This window comes from Siphateles boraxobius, unplaced genomic scaffold (genome assembly GCF_051911475.1).
Source record: "Siphateles boraxobius isolate OS27281-9 unplaced genomic scaffold, OSU_SipBor_1 41, whole genome shotgun sequence".
Classification (NCBI taxonomy): Eukaryota; Metazoa; Chordata; class Actinopteri; order Cypriniformes; family Leuciscidae; genus Siphateles; species Siphateles boraxobius.
Genome location: NW_027509042.1, coordinates 21,487,347 through 21,505,982, shown reverse-complemented (window position 1 = coordinate 21,505,982; position 18,636 = coordinate 21,487,347). Strand labels below are relative to the sequence as shown.

At 36.2% G+C, this 18,636-nt stretch overlaps 1 protein-coding gene across 2 annotated transcripts in view; it reads right to left on the bottom strand.

Annotated features, from left to right (window-relative positions):
- The window catches only part of pkn2b (protein kinase N2b), a 59,281-nt gene extending 44,858 nt beyond the window's left edge, over positions 1-14,423 (bottom strand). The window contains exon 1 of one of the 2 annotated variants that reach the window (XM_077198882.1): positions 13,840-14,423. In XM_077198882.1, the coding sequence (XP_077054997.1) occupies positions 13,840-13,860 (21 nt within the window). In that variant the 5' untranslated portion in view covers positions 13,861-14,423. The remainder of the gene's footprint in view (positions 1-13,839) is intronic. The other variant, XM_077198880.1, reaches the window with a different exon arrangement.
- Between the last annotated feature and the right edge of the window lie 4,213 nt (positions 14,424-18,636).

Here is an 18,636-nt window from a genome sequence, read left to right as displayed (position 1 = left end):
AATGGATGCGGCGTGAAGTATTCAAAAAATCAAAAAAATAGTGTTCTAAAATTCTAAATTCAGATCTATTATTTTTGACGGTATTTTGAAGTGCCCGCGATAACAATATCGTGCATATTCATTACCGCGATTTATCGCATTTCCGAATACCGGCACACGTCTATCAGTGAGTTTTAGAATTTTAATTAAAGGTCGATCAATAGTGGATTTTACCGATACCGATATTTAGGTTTGACCGTGCATGCCGATAACAGATTATTCAACCGATATTTTTTAAAATGGATACTGGATTAAAAACAAATATAACACTCCTAGTAAAACAGTGCTGAACTGAAATGTGCTAAATAAAATAAATATATAAATATGAATATATTAAAATGAGAAGTTCTACAGAACGAACTCTACAGAAAATAATTTAAACATTAAAATATTATAGGTCAAATGTGTGTTTCTTTAACTATAACCTGGAAACATATGTAAACTTCATAGATAACACTTTGCAAGTCTCATTTGTAAACAAGGATGAATTAGCTAGCTTTCATGAACTATATGCATTCTGCAATATACAATATACGTTTTTACTGCATGTATTAATATGAGCAGTACAATTGTACCTTTATCATTCATGTTAGTTAATAGTAAATTAACTAAGGAAATAACAGATTAAATAAAAATTAAAACTCAATTTCAAATGTATTAGTAAATGTTGAAATTAAACTAACCATGAATAATACTTCTACAACATTAATTAACCTTAGTTAATGCTAAAAATGGAATCTTACTGTAAAATGTTACCATTTCATATAAATCCAAAGAGTCGTGCTTAAAGATGGCCATAACCATTTCATAAATGTAGACCTATATTCCATGTATAGTCTCTCATTTTATTAGCTTCTATTTTAGAACACTTGTCTCCACCTCTAATTTTAATATAAGCAGCAAGCAGAATACAGGTTTTTTCTGAATACTTTGCAGCGGCTGCGGTTAAAAACTAAGCACAGGTTCGATCCAGAATCGTTGGAGAGAGAATCTTTTCTTCCACTGTTATTGTATAGTATGACCAACACAATATTAGATAGATTAAACATACTGTTCTTTCCTGTATGCCAGGCGTGCGTAAAGTGCCAAGTTGATGCTTCCCCTGCAGACTGCTTTACTCTCGCGTCACGTGACCAGTGTAATCGCAGCATTTGCAAATCGCAGCAAATATCGTTTTATCATATTGCGATATTATCGCAAATGCAATTAATCGTTCAGCCCTCATAGTTATTATACATGCTTAATCTTTTTATTAAGCTTTTAAGTGGAAATTGACACAGAATTAGGCAACTCGCCAACGATTCCTTATGACTCCCTCAATCACAACTCAATCAACTTGTCACACATTAATGATATAACAAAAAAAGGTAAATAAAAAATGTGCATAGTTTAATGGCCATAAACCAAACTATACAGAACTGGTTCTTACCAAGAAATGGACGATTCCAGCTGTGCACACAGACCCCAACATTGTTCCCGCTTAATCGCAAAAAAACCCTCAAGCAATCTTAAGAGACTTAGAACTCTTGAAATATACATTCCCACTACAAATGTATAATTATAAAGCAGCACAGAGCTTGAACAAGGACAGCCTGTGAATGTGGAAAGTGAAACCAATCCAGCGTTTAAGCAAGTTTTGGCAGCGAAAAGTTCAATTCAAGGTATGGCTGATGTCGGATAAGCCTTATATTAAGCTATTACTAAATGGCGGCAACTCGGGTGGAGGTCATGGTGGTCTTAAAATAACGAGGGTCAAAGACTAACGGGCACGTTGCAGTTCCAGCTGGCTTAAAAATCTCCTTCCTCAAATTCAACCAATCCGAACCACACAAAATACTCAATTAAATATGGCCACATGAGAAAGTTGCTTGTTTTGCATGTAGATTTAGAATTACGGTCACAAATTTAGCTGACATTTCACAAGGAAAAAGTTTGATTATGTATTATCAGTAGTGTAGCACAGCTCACACTAGGGCTGCACAATACAATGAAACCACGCGAGATTTGACAAAGGCTGCGAGTACGGACTCAAGACCGTTTTTCTATGGTCTCGGACTTGTCGGTATTCGGACTCGGACTTGTCTCGGTCTCGGCCACTGGTTTTGCCAAATATGGCTTTTGGTCTCGACCGAGTCCAGGTGTCTTTATTATGTTCACAGTAAGCACACATAAAAGCCGCCTATTTGCTCTGGTGTGAGCCGCGATTGCGCCAGAACCAGCCAGTCGTCGAGATAATTCAGCACGCGCACTCCTCGGAGTCTCAGGGGCGAAAGCGCTGCATACATGCACTTCGTAAATGTACGGGTGCTAGGGACAGACCAAACGGCAGAACGTTGTATTGATTAGCCTGACCCTCGAGGGCGAGTCTCAAGAATGGCCTATGATGAGGGGCTATCTGGATGCGTCTTTCAGATCCACAGTGAAACACTGCTATTATGAGGTATCACCATATGTCATCATTCTGTTTTCTTTAGATTAGAAGATTATATGATATCAAGGGGAATGTCTATACTTAAAAATCATGGGTGTTGTGACACTGTTTTTGCTTTTAGATCAACAAATAATAACCCAAAATGATTGTCTTGATAATGTCATGCATAAGACTTTTTTTTTCCTGTCCTGGACTTGGTCTTGACTCGAACTCAAACCTCTTTGGACTTGGTCTTGACTTGGACTCGACTAGTCCTGGTCTTGGACTTTCATTGGACTCGACAAAGGTGGTCTTGACTACAGCCCTATTTATTAGCGCTGTTCATTGATTCAAGTAACTTTTTTGACATTTGGGTATAAAGTGTTTTAATTCTACAATATATGGTGTAAAAATGTCTGAGTGCTGCCCTCTTCAGGTTTAACGGTGGCTACTGCAGTTGAAATTTCCTATTGGTGGTTGCGGTGGTTCGTGAAGTAAGGGGTGGTTGGTGGCGTAAGCAGGTTCCAGCTCACCACGCCCTTGGTACGAGCTACCACGCCCTTGGCAGTATAAAAACCATCTTGTTTCGTCAAAACCACTGTAGCGAGTCAGGAGTTGGAATTGACACTTCGCTAAGCCACGCCCGAAAACCGCCACTGGCCAATCGTGTCTTAGCAACCGTAACTAGGCGCGGGAGGTCTGGCAAGCTTTCGAGCGAGGGAAACATTGTGGGAACATGAGGGAAACATTGGAAGCGTTGTGCGTATGGATTGTGCTAATCTGAGACCCGGTATCCTAAAAGTTTGGACGGGAAGTGGAATTTTTTTCCTTCCCGAAAATCTAAAAGCCAAGGGGAGAAATGATGTGCGTGGATCCAGCAGTGTGGGAGAACCCATTCACAACTACGTCCACAGGATTAACAAAAACACCTATTGCTTGGAAGTTGGAAATAATGACGGTTATTTGTTCATAATGCATATATTTTAATGTAAAATAAGACGATTAAAGACAGACAGAGTCTCACTGACATACTTTAAAATATATTTCAGCATTTTGTTAATCGACGGCCTACTACCCCTGACTGAGTAACTTTAACCCAATCCGATCACGGCTCTCCCGCTGTTAATGTTATTCCACAAGATTCATGGATAAGCTGTTTGATTTATAATTATTAGATTATTTTCACATTTCACTTACCCTGCTGTGCACGAACATAGCTGTTCCTCAATTTGTTTTTCCCATTTGAATGGTTAGCGTATGAGACGGCTGCTGCTTGCGCTGGGACTATAGCTTAAATTTTTATGAAATTATTCACTAATCGGTTGCATATTATGTCGTGGATATATCCCTCGAATGCATACTGCAGGCCCTTTTGTCATATTCTCTCAGATATTTGACATGTTTGCCAAAAATTACTAATTATCTCATTGGGAATGTCTGACACCGGTGCATACACACTGTAATAGACGTGCCAGGCGTGAAAGTTTGACAGACGTAGCAACAGTAACTAGGGAGGGCGGGGCTTAGCAAAGGGTCAATTGCGAGTATTGAAAACGATCAGGATGAATTAATGAATTAACTGGACTTAACACTCTGGTCTTGTCATATTTCATAGCTATGGGTATCTCCCTACAACAACGTTTGTGTGGATCATACGTCATTGCAAACGTGCACGGCACATGACAGAAAACACTATGCGGGTCAATATATTGGGTTTTATATTAATTTGGTGCTATTATGCATAGCTGAGTAAACAAAGGTTTACTGGGTGTGCGTGTGTGTGTCGCATAAGCTGTCTTTCCGCTGCTTGCAAAAGGAGATAGTGGATTTCCATTAATTTGTTGCCCTGATTGCACGCACTACGCGCGAATACACTGCAGAATCACTCTTGCTCGTATCCAAGGTAAATCATCAACACTATCATCCCTTACATGTGTTTTATTTAACTAAATACATCATAATCGTCTAAATAGCATGCGCAAGATACTTTTATTCCTGAACAAGTGCGTACCCGAGTCTGTGTTCCTTTCACATACACGCGAACCACAGCACGTTTCGGGAGCAACCGAAGTCAGACCACCTCCTCCAGGCAGTCTCGGGTTCGGTACCACATGACAGCGTTCACATTAACGACTTTTCATGCGAACCGTGCCCCGTTTCGAACGACAGCAGCTGTCAATTAATCCGTCACTCTGGGTCTCAGGTGCATGTACAATAAAGTTTAGTTTCAATAAAGTTTATTGTACATCACACAAAAGATGAAGTGTCAATTTTTCTCCAGAAAATCACTGTAAGAGCTGAATAAACACTATATAAGAAGTCCGCATTAAAGTCTTATCCATTAACTCTCTCCCTCTCCCTTTCATTATCATCAACATGCACAGCGAAGTACAAAAACACTTTTTACAACTAACAGTAAAGAAATATATACACACCTTTTCAGGGGGTACTTAATAAACTGGTAAACTTTATATCCGTAAAACAACTCCTATCAACGGTAATAAAGTGCACGCTCTCACTTTCATTACTGCCATGATCAATAACGTTAGGCCTATCGCTCCAGTAAAGAAATAGAGCTATGTGGATTAATACATCCAGCTACACGACAACGCTTGGGAGACATTCTCGTCAGTGCAGCAATGGCGGATGTGTACAACTCTCAACTCGCTGTGAACTCGATCAGGGCAGTTCTATGTTAAAACGGCAGTGTCTGTCAACACTCGAGGGCGGAGCCTGTGGCTTAGTGACGTCACTAAAGCCGCATTCTGAAAACAGGTCGTTGGGAGACACTGCTTATGATTTATGGGGATTTTAAAAAAAGGAGTGGGTGGATATTTATCACTGCAGGGTAGGGCTGGACAATAATTCAATATCAATATATATCGCGATATTTTTTTTTCCGATAACGGTGATATGATTTTTAAATACATTTTCGATATTTCAATATACATAGCAGCATTTGTCACTGACTGACGTTAGGCGCGCAGCCGTCAGAAAGAGCAGAATACAAATGGCAACTTTCCTGATGACGTACACCACCGACACGCAGCCACTGCTCAGAGCAGCGGATCTCCAACGCGGCAAGTTTCAGCCACAGAATGAGCGCCCCTGACCGCAATGCAAATGTGACTGAACGAGCTTCCACAAGTGAGGAGAAAGCAGACGAAATAGTTGATAAGAGAGGAAAGACTAATTCAGTGGTATAAATTCAGGAGTGTGCCGGAGTGTGACTACCGAGTCTGACTACTAGCAGCGGGAACACATCAGACGAGGATCAGGAGATAGACTGTGCCGATGCGCGCGTCCGCGGCCAGGAACGTCGCGTCCACACTCTAAAAATAGCTTCTAAAAAAGTTCTAATGAGCAGGTATCCTTGTTGTTTGTGAACACAATCCGAAAAGTCTGTTTTAGCGAATCAGTGCGCAGTATTCAGGAGGTGACAAGGCTGCTAATCACTTTGAAAAGATGCGCTAGCTGAGAGGAGGTTGGAGATGGAGGATGGATCTCAAAGCACTTGATGAATCCGTGATATCTTCTTCAGGGCGTAAAAAGAAAATAAAAGCTGAAACTTTTTCACGGAATCTTGCTAAAACAGCACGTTAGTGGTGAGAGAAAAGCTCTCTGTATTGCGTGTACATTAATCACAACAACAAAGTTTGACAGGTGTCTATGTCAGCTGAGGAGATTAATGTTACAAAGATTAAGTGTTTTATTCTGCATCATAGCAATTACTTGGCTTTGTTTAACTCTGAACATGAAATGTAGAGTCATCTGCTTTTGCCACACAAAAAAAACACATACATATTACTTTCAATGAACTTTAATTTTATAAGTTAACTGATTTTTTTAGTTATTATTACGTAATCAAAACAACCCAGCTGCAATTTGATTGGTATTCAAATGCACAATAAAATAAAAAAAAACATGATATGAAAATGAACAAGAACGGAGTTATCCGTTTTTGCAAATGAACTCTTGTTATATAGGTAACTCCGTTCTTGTTCATTTTCATATATCATGTTTTTTTTACTTGTAACAAACAACTTGTAAATGTTCCAATTGGGAGAGGGTGTGCAATTTTCAAAGACTTTAATCTTTCATGCTATATATTTTTGGATGCATTTGTGAGTTAATAAACGTAACTGGTTGTGTACACTTGGCACATAATATCTAAATATCGATAAATCGATTGATATAGCCCTGAATCGAATCGAATCGTAATCGTATCCCCTACGATATATCGGCAGATATTTGGCATTTTTATAATATCAGCATCAGCAAATAAATTTTTCTGATTGACCGATGTGTTGGAAGCGGGACTTTTATGTTGACGGCGCTTCGGACTTTTATTTTGATGGGCGGCACTGAGAACACCAGCCCCTGAAAAGAGAGCGGCAGCGCCTGATCACACAGCGTTCACTCACATTCTCCATTTTCATTAATTTACGATCTCTGTCAGTGATATTAATCTGTTAGACAGAACTTGTAAACAAAGAAAGTAAATGGTATGCGAAAAAGTAAAGCATTTGCTTTTATATTATTTGTAACAGAAAAGGCAAACAATCAGGCTAAAATACTTTTTCATTTACCGTCAACATTCAGCAAATGCGCATCTACATCATTTAAACAAATCTCTGAATATCTATTAAACATTTAATTTCACAAACCTTGCAGATTTCATCAAATCCAGCTGTGATATCTTGTGAAGTGTGCATTTGTAGCCGGCATAAACACGTTACTGCAAATGACTTTTGGTCCGTGCGAAGTGAGTGAATACGAAAAGAAGATCAGCTTCTATATATATATATATATATATATATATATATATATATATATATGCTTTATATCGGCCACCTTGCTCTCTAAGATATCGGCATCGGCCATCAAAAAAACAATATCGGTCGACAACTACTTTAAATGCACATTAACCAAGTGCAGAGTACGTTTAAGTCACGTGCCTCGCACCATTGCAGCTTCGGTGGATCTATGGATGATCGCAAATCATTTCTTCGTCTCCATGAGTAAACTAAACCCGTCATGATTATTAGGGATGCACGATATACTGCCCACCATATCGGTATCAGCCGATATAGGTTCATTTTACTGTTATCGTTTGACTGATAAGAAAATTTGGCCAAATATATTAGTTATATTTCCTTCAGCTGAGACTCTTCAGATGTGCACTGTTTGCCTTGATGGTTTTGAATTACTTGAAATATTATTGGAATCACAAAAAAGAAAAATACATTTAAGTGCAACAAGTGCAGTGCAAGTCTGTCATATAGGCTGCATAAAATAATATTGAGAACATTATAATTGTGTGCTTGGGACATGGCTTTTAATGTTGAGACTTTTGTTTTTGCTCTCATAAATCGTTCAATATCGGTTATCGGCTTTCAAAAATAAAGAATTATCAGTATCGACCAAAATGTTCATATCGGTGCATCCCTAATGATTATACAGTTCACTGTGGCTCCCACATTATATGACATGGCAGACAACTTGTACAGGTTTGTCGAGAATGCGGTTGTGAGCCCTGCAAATGTGCAGATGTCAGTTCGGTTATAGAATAGGGTTGTCACACACGTAAGAAACAAAATGCTGTATGAACGCTACCGTATTAAGCTGTGCTGCCATATAGCCATTCATTAGCATCTCTAGAGTTTAGTTTTGTGTTAAACTTGACAGGGGATGAAAACAAAGTGCGTAATCGACACACAATCGATTATGTTGACGTTTCGTTCCAGCCCTAGTCATGAAGAGGCAGTGGAAGATGATGAAAAAGGCAGGTGAGTTAAACTGAGTCATAACATATACAAATGTACAAGAAAAAAGAAAGGAAGAAATAAAGAATAAAAGGACATTGGCCATGTCTATCAGTTGGATTTTTCTCCAGTAACAAATGCCCCACAAATCCATTCACAGGGAACAGTGGCCACATTGTGTAACGAACTCCCATACAGCAAACATTAGGTTGACACATGGCCTGTGACACACTGAGGCAGAAAGACCGTCAGACCATTTACCTGTACAAGAATTCAGACAAGTGAGAATGTGTGAGAAATTGTATGTCACTGACAATGTTAAAGGGAGAGTTCCAACCCAGGTTCATTGGAAAAACGTGCCATGACTTACATTTTTGCAAACCTAAAAAATAAAAATATAACAACAACCCTGCAATTTCCAGCAGAAATGAACACGTGGCAGCAAAAAACAACAAAAAACATTTACTCTATTGCAATTACAGGGGCAGATGATCAATTAATAAAGACTTTTTCTGTGTTTTTATTTATTGTGGAATGCTATGTTTTGACCTTAAAAGTCAAAACACTTGAATATATGATCAGTAAACTAATACGTTTAAATATCACATAACCAGCTCCAAATGTATGGCTTTTCTTCTGATATAGTAAACTTAATCAGTAGCTCACCTGCTACTGCATTGCACTTGTGATTTGTGTACGTTATTTGTTTTATTATAAGCGGGTAGATTATTAACATTTTAAACTAGACATTTCATATTCAGAAATAGGCCTATCTAAATAAGCGGAATCTCTGAAGCGGCTGTTCCCCAGAGCTGTCAGAGTTGTTTCAATGAGACACATACTGGACAATAGTGATGTTAACAGAGAGAGAAAGGCTGACACTTATACAGAAGATTCATTCTCTCTCTTTGACATTCTGAGTTCCTCTCTATGAGAAAATTACAATGATTTTAATGCATCTAAAATTTTGCACCCTTGGTGAGCATGGGTCTTTTAAAAAAACAAAAATTAATAATTGCTTTAGAGTTTGGTTCACTGATTAAGTTAATCAAAGGTCTGATCTAATAGGCTAATTATTTTGCATTGTGTTAATATTGCTATCTATTACTATATATTATTGCATATAACTACAAATTACAGTACAAATAAACAGAATAACAAACAGCAATTAGAAATATATTTATAATATAAAAGATATTTTCAAAAGTATAAATATGCGTTTTATATACTTTTATTATTTTACAATATCACAAAGTTTTAGTGTCCATGTGTTCAGATTTACTTTTGTGATTATGAAAAGTTAAAAACTGGAGGAAAGAAGAGCTCCAACATGGGAAGACCTCCACAGAACTATGCTGGAACTCCCTGACATCATCAGTGACTGGCCAGTTCATTGAGACTCCACCCACTGAAGGGAGAGTCATGAATGAGCTCAGAGCCAATGAGGATTTGAGAATCCTCCTTTTAGTTTTATCTCAGAGCTCATCCTATTATGGTTTTACCATGACCCCCAGGACCAACAGCAGTGAAAAGATTCTCCTCTAACCCACTACCGTATCTGCTCCATTACCTTTACCACTCCCGCACGGATCACTAAGAATACGCTTGCTTTATAGAACTAGATTAGCCTAAACAAAGTGAATATGGTGTTATGTCAGCTGACTTGCCAAGTAAAAATGAGGGTTAAAAGACAGACAGAAACTTCATTAAATGACAAAAAAATATTTGCTCATTCTACACGTTTCTTAAACAGACTGCACTCAAAAAAATAAATTTTGCCTCTTGTTAAATTTAATTAATTAAAATAAGCAAAAGTAATACGATTGTTTAATATTTTGTCACAACTTAATTTAATTGTGTTCAATCAACCTAATATATTTAAAACTGAAGTTTACTTAATTAATTTGTGTGAAAACTACATGAATTATTTTTGTTGACAACTAACTTGGCAGTGGATCTGTAGCTCCCAGCATGCTTTGCAAGGGACTGCATTAGGAGGGTAAATTTGGGGATTAAAATGTTATTTTATGTGTTTTTCAGTAAATGGAAAGATTTTGTTAGTTAATGTTAGTATTTAATGTTCAGTTATGTTAGAAACTTAGTGGACTTTATGTAATGGTTTTTTTTATTTTCTGGTTACCATTATGCAGAAGAGTGACGACTTTGTTTAGGGTGTGGGAACTCAGTATACACTCTATATGCATTAAACCTCGCTTGCAGACCTGCATAAGTCTTATCTAATATTATTATGTAAAAAGTTGTTCTAATTAAATTGAATGCTAGTGGCCAGGGTGGGAATTATGTAATTTTAGGGGCAAGGCCATTTGGCCTCCACCTTTTCTTTTTTTTTTTGGGGCACCAAGGCCATATGACAGGGCACAAAGGCCATTGAGTACAATTCGATGGTTTTCCCATTCAGATTGATACCATAACATGGTAATTGCCTGTGCATCATGGTGAGCCTGACTGGCCTTACCGCAATGGATTCAGAGGAATCAAATTGTGCAATTTACAAAAACACAGTTGCGTCGGGAAATGCACATGTGCTGGTCTGCAATGTATTGTCTATGGAGGCCTATACGATTGTACAAATAAGAAAATTCAGCTTGAGATCAGGGCTTGTCAAATTCAGCAACCCTTGAATGTATTGAAAGAGGTCTCTGTTTCCAACTACAACCTGTTAAACTGCAACCCCACTTTTGAATATTTTTTTTCCACGGGGCATGAAGGCCAAAGTGTAGGGCAACGGCGGCCATGGCCGCGTGGCCGCGGTATAATTCCCACACTGCTAGTGGCTACTATCATTGGAAGTAACTATAGAGTCAAACTAGATAAAATTATAATGTTGGTGATTTCAGGCAGGAAAAAAATTAAATCTGGGTAACTTGACAAAAAAAATTATCTAGTGGGAATGACACAATTATTTTAGTAGTCTTGACCAAATTAATTTAAGTTCATACAGCAAGATTACAACAACTAATTTCAAACAAATTCGATTTTGTTGGATAAATATAATTCAATTTCGTGGAAAAGCTTTCCTTAATTTAATTAAGTTGGTTCAACAGATTATTTTTTTGAGTGTGAGGCTAATTGATGGATGGGATGCATGTTTTCCTTGCAACTAGTGGTTAAATTTCCAATTTTAAGCACATTAAATATTAAATGTAATAACTTTACTTTAAATGTAAAACTAAATTTAATTAATAATCAATAATTCATAAAAATTAAATATTCAAACAGTTCAACCTTGCTACCTTATTTAATTTACCTTATTCACATGAGCGTCCTCCTCATAGGGAACACATTTGGCACCAGGTTGACCCATAAGCCATCTTTTTTTTTTTCTTATTATAGCATTTCACTTCTAAAGAATACAGTCACCCAGTGGATCTTTTATTTTAACAGATTTTAGATTTTAACAGATTTTTAGATTTTAGTCATGGAATTAAAAAAAAAAACCTGAATGATATTTACTGCTTTTGAATATTATGGATGCAATTAAGATACAAGTTTTACACACGCTACATTCAGTTAGCAATTAATTGGTATTAATGTTGAGATGCTATATTATCAACAACTGAAAACTATAAAGCCTATGATACAAATACACATCTAGTCCAAATCATGACAGCCAAAGTTAAGTTTACTGCTAAATTGTTATATAGTCAGATGAAACAAAACAAACAAACCCTGTAACTTGACCGCTCTGACATTTATCAACACAGAAGTCTATTGCATGTACTTCTTTATAGTAACTTCCTATAGCATTTGTATACTGCAAACTGTTACCTACAGCTATATTTATTTGTGCAATGGATTACAATGGAATATTGGGCAGTACATTGCAGCCTATTGCCTGACGGCATACAGCCAGAGCACAACGGATTGAAACCAAAACCAAAGATACTACAAAACAATGAGACGTCATGGCCAAAAACACATTTATCTGACAATTATTACATGGCCCAATCGCTTAAAAAATAAATCAAAAATATACTATTGTAGTGTCAAGCAGTGCACAGCTTGTTTTTTTTATTGGCTGTACCTAATAAATCAGATTTAAATAGGCTAAATGTATAAAAAGAAAATTAATTCTTATACATAAATAGATTATCCTTACATCCTCTTCTCTCAGCTCTACAAATAGGCAAACTTCCCACCCAAAGACTGTGGTATTTCTGAGCTAATGCCTCTCTCTCCTTCAGTAACTGGTGATTTGCCTCCAGATAAGGGCCATGCCAAAGATGATACCTGTCCCACACTCCAGCCAAAACCAACCCGACGGAGTACCTCTAAACATTCAAACTAAGAGTAGGCTATCAGTTAACTTGCAGGGGTTCAGTTGTGCCTCACTGCAATTAGGAAGGAGAGCGCCCAAACACAGCAATCAAACTTTTCCCTCTCAAATCAACAACATGACTGGAGTTTAAACAGGATCATATTAGCAAGTGCCTGATTTACACTTTATACTACTACTTTATTGATTGTTATTAATTGCTTGTACATTATTCTATCTTGAGGTTTGAAACATGTCTCATTACAATGACAGTTGCTGTACAATGTGTCACAAAATTAATAAATACATATAAAGGTTTTAGTCTAGCTAATTAGTCAAAAAGCCAAAACAGCACAACATGGCATTATATATGAAACATGCCTTACAACATGAAATAAACAGATCTATATCAGACACAAACTTCGGTTAGATTACCATGTGAAGACCATCAACAGCTGGACTAAAACACTTATGTAAAACAAACTATTCATTTACATCTGACCTTCCATTCGCAAAAAGCCAGTTTATACTTTCCCCTCATTCCCAACAAAATCAAACATTGCATATTGTTAAGTTCTGCTCTTGACATCAGTTTTATTTTACTACAACATTTTCTTTAAGCAACTTCCATCGTTTTTAGAAACGCCTTTCATAAAAAGCAGGCAAACAAACACTGACATTGCCTCACAGTAAATTCAGAAGTGTTTCAGGGAGTTGCCAGGGTGGAATCATTCAGGATGTTACTAATAATAGATTTTACTCCAGATTTTCCCCTCACGACACAGACACGAAAGAGGGGTTCTGTTCCACAGTTTACATTTATTTTGTGTGCACAAATTCACTTGTTTAGCCTAATGTTCTTAATCATTTAATATGTCTTTCCCGAAAACAGCTCTTATGGGTTTCGAAGGAACGAAAGGACATTATTAGTCAATTTTAGACAGTATGCACAAAGAAAACTCATTTACTTTTCAAACAGTCAACGTTAGCAAATAACGTTATGCCGTTGAAAAAAGAAACTAAGTTAAGATCATCATCATTTAAAGCTAAATGCGTACAAAACTGCTGTTCTGAATGCTGGAGTTATGTAAATACCATATAGTTATACAATACACTGTATTTACAATCAAACTATTATGGCCTGGGATTAAAGCAACAGTTGGTCTCTGTGTCAATATTTCTAGGCCACATTTAACCCTTTCAGACACAGTTAAAAGTCACTATCTAACCCTTAAGATAAGTGTTGCATTTTTAAATTAGTAAACAGATGAAAACATGGATGCCGAGATCAAAGTGTGTTGATGTTGAAGCCCGCGGTAGGTAAATAAAAGATAAAATAATTATCTCACCTGCACGGAATCGGCCGCCATCTTGCCTCTTAATAACTTTGAATCAAACTCAAAGGAAGCAAAAAGGAGGAATGTCTGTATGAAGTAAAACCTCTCCACTTCTCTCCAAGTTAGCTCGTATTTCTTCCTGATACTGAAGAAAACACATCGGATCCACGACTTGAGCTATTCCATAGCGCAGCCGGTAAACTTCCCAATTCCCATGACGCTGCCGAAATATCCTTGTTTGATGTATAAAGAAGCAATTGGTTAAAACCTTTAAAAGTTTCAAGAAATCGATGCAATAGGTTTTCGTGACAGATCCACGAATAGGGACGTGGACATGCGAGTGTTTTGAATGCGTGTATTGTTGAACACGCTCCTCTCCCCTGCTCTCCCAGCTGGAGTCAAATCCTACACTTCCAGTCATGTGATCAGAAACTCGCAAGCAGTTTCCCATGAGTGTCCATGCACACTGCCAAATATAGAGTTTAAATCATTCTTGTATATTTACTAGAGCGTCGTATCAGATTACATCAGAATTGTATTGGTTGATATTTACAAAAACACACACAGGCATAACAGGGGCAAAATTCAAAATTTGTGGAATTACATTTTTGCACAAGGCTGATGCTAGGTGGGGCTATGTGTATTCGGTAGGCTTTAACCTGTCAGAAATGTAGAAATAAGTTTTAGTTAACAAATAGGCTTTGTTTATTTATGATATTTATACAGGGATTTAAGTTAAGCACGACATATTTGTAGTGCTTAATAATAATATAATATAATTACAACATAATATTAAATTGTATTATATTATTAGAATAATTTAAAATAATATAAAAGTATATAATTATAATAATGCTTATTGTTATAAATTATACAGTATAGTATCACATTTACATGTGAATTGGTAGCCTAGTATTTATAATACTATTTCTTAAATGTCTTTTATAAAAGACAAAACAACAGTGTTTCTGTTCTGCAGCAAGTTTTTAACTAAGCCAAGGCACAAATATAGTATGTATGTAAATTATTTGGTTTGACAGCTGCATAGTGAAATAAGAGCAAAGAATAATACACCCATTGTAAGGACTACGAGCTTGCGGATTCATCTTCTCACATTTTCTCAGATTTCCCTCTCCTCTTTATTAATTAACTTGGCAATATTTAATGTTTGGTTTATATAGATCATCAAAATAGTGCTGTAAATTGTTCATAAATCTGTTCAGCCTTCTTTTCTTCTGTTTTATGAGCTATCTTTGGTTTGAATTCGGTTCATACCACGAGGAGTCATCTCCTGTTCTGTAACCACCATTGGCTTTCTGACTTCCCAGCTTCCAAAGAGCTAAGAACTAGAAACTTCCTGTGGTAACAATTGGGCTTCCTGTGTTGGACCATGTGTTTCTCTATCACATATGATAATCTGCTGTTGCTTTTATAATAGGTTACACCAATAAGCTCAGTAAAGGGGTTTAGACATCGACCTAAGGCTTGAAATGGCAATAGCATCCCAAGAGTTCCTCATTTAGAATGACAGTGTATTATGGATTTCTATGGCAGAATTAAGAAAAAAAGACCTATTGTACCGCATGAGGAATCATTACCTTAAAAGCATAGCATTAACTTAAAACTGCTGTTCTAATAAATTTGTTATAAGGTGCTTTTAACAGCTGTAAGATGAGAACATTACCATAAAAGCATAATGCTCTGTGCGTTCACAAGGGAAAACCAGTAAAACTTGTCTCTGGGGCAATAAGGGTAATAATAGCAATTGATTATTTATTTTGTATCTGTTGCAATGGGAGCAGGTTGGCTTTGTGTCATGAGTCATGACTAATGACTAGAAGGCAAGCAATTTATGTGTCGTATGTGAAGGAGGGATTCTCTCACTAGTGTCAAACCTGAGAGACAGTACAACAGGGGTGATATTCAACACAGAGCTGATAGTAAAGGGACATTGAAGAACCATGGAATTTAGTAAACAATAGAAAAATGAAATGATATTGGTCATTCCCAGTAGTTGCTTGACACACACACACACACACACACACACACACACACACACACACACACACACACACACACACACACACACACACACACACACACACACACACACACACACACACACACACACACACACACACACACTCACTCACTCACTCTATAGAATACTGTATTAATTTCAGTGTTGGGAATATCAGTCCTTCTGGGACAACATACCCATTAGAGGTCTAAATAAAATACTTCCATTTGGGTATTACCATGTATTTTATCGCCATCTAGTGGCAATTTGTAATAGTATTCTTTTGGTACAAAATATTTTAATAAATCAATATCCATAAAATCAATGCCATGTTGTGCGACCAACATACAAAACACCATCATATATATATATATATATATATATATATATATATTGTTTCATAATTTAAAACTCACAATCAATTGATATTGATACAGCAACGACAACAAAACTTTTTCTCTCTTTTTTTAACGACATCAAAACGTTTAGCCATGAATGAATTATATTTTACGTCGTGGGTATGGACTTAATACTTCTATCTGGATATTCCCATGTGTTTTGCGTCATCGTCTGGCAAATTGTAATCTTACAACTAAGAAATTATTCTGCAGAACACTTCAGAATTGACTTCAATTGTATGGGCTTTCTTTTTGGGTGAACTATTCCTTAATCTATATGTGTGGGCGGATCACACAAACATAAAGAACACAATAATATTGTGTTCTTTATGTTTGTGTGATCCGCCATCCGCCATCCGCTCTTTATGTCACAGATATTGTCACACATATTATGTGTGACAATATCTGTGACATAAAGAGCATAATTTGTAGATCTGTAAATTTGTAGCAATGAGACATTGATTGTATGCTTCCTGGATTCTTCTCCTCTCTACTTTAATGACAACAGTTTTCAGGAGCTTATTATAGTTAACTAAAACTAAAATGAAAACCATAAAAAACGTTACTTGAAATAAAATGGAAAAGGAATGTTTTTCATGCTTTTTTAATGAACCATATACAATTATCATTACAGTCCTATGTTACTAGTTTACAGGCTCTAGACAATTATGGTCACAGTTATAATAACTTTTTAAAGAGACCTCTCTACTGACGCTGAAAAAACAGTGCTACAGGGAGACAGGAAGGACCTGATCGTCCTTACAGTGCCAAACCATGTAACTGTGTCCCTCAGACATGCTTGAGAACTTGCAAGTTCCTTGGTGGAAGAGTGGAGTAATATCAAAAACTGACATTTAAAATGTAGAAGAAATTAATTATGTTCCAGTTTAGAAATATGTTTTTGTTTATTTCCTGTTTACACCAGATGGAGCTCTGTCGGATTTTCCTCATTCCTGATAAAACATTCAGTGAGGAAACATCAACCAGAGTTTAATGTTTATAATTATACTCTTTTCATTGGTGAAACAGAAGCACAGTCACAATACATAATATAATTTCCCTGTAAGATTCAGACACCTAAGAACCAACTCAAACATTAAAAAAAAGGGTTTTCTTGCATACTTAAATAAGACAAAGTTGCTCCAACTGATGTACATCCAGCCTATATGTATAGAATTATGACGGTATCTGTACCTAACAATTAAAGCCATTCATCTTGGTCAATTACAGTATGCAGGAAGGAAGAGCGTGAGATGCGTGTTCTCTTGGATGACATTTATCACATTTGGTTATTCTTCATGAAGAGTTTGCTTTTTACATATATGAGTGGGTTTCTGCAAACAACACATGTGAAACAGATCTGTTTTTATGCTTCTAAACTTTTGAACTCACACCATGTTACAGTACATTAGGATGTCTTTTTCTAAAACACTTAAAACACTGTTTCAATTTAGCTTTTATTTAAAATAGCTCTTTTTATATATATATATATATATATATATATATATATATATATATATATATATATATATATATAATTTATTTGAACATTATTTTACATGTGGAAAATTAAAGTGATTCTAATTCAGATTCATGGTGCATCTAGCTGAAGCAAAATAACCAACAATAAGAAAAAAAGCAATTCAAACCCCAGCAGGTGTTGACAATTCATTCAGAGGTTTTCATTACTATTTTCCCAGCTCATTTATCCGCAGCTTATCGCAGATATCCATTTTTGTATGCACATTCAAACAGTTTGCTATTTTCATCCTTAATCCCTTATGAATGTGCAGTGAGGGATCAACTTTAAAACATGACAGCTGCCAATGTCAGGGTTAAAGGAGGCAGCCCCTAATTTAATATCCATATTAACCAGAGCAAATAACAAATGTAAATAATTACCTGTGTCACCTCAGATGCTCATAAATACAATAAGCTAACTTTATCTTACCAGATAAAGCCCCTTGTTCATGTTTTTTTTTACCTGTAAATTGAGATTTTTCTTATTTGAATTTTGAGTTAATAACATGAATTAAATCCAACTAATGATTATGTATCATTTTTATAACAGCAACTTTTAACTATGGAAAGGAGCATTCAATGTCCATAAGTCACTTTGCAATGTGTTTATTAGCTTACAAAGAAACAACTAAGAGATGTGTCAGTGTTAACTCCAGGCCGGCACTGTGATGAACATGTTTTAAAATTCTATATTAAAAATAATTTTGATATTTTTGGTGCATAAAGTAAAAAATGTCAGGATACAACTTATATGAAGAAACAATTATTACAATTATTAAAAGTATGAAAAGTATTAAAACCATAACTTTAGTTTTTGCTGTTTTAAATGACATTAAATATAAATAAAGATATATAGATAGATAGATATTT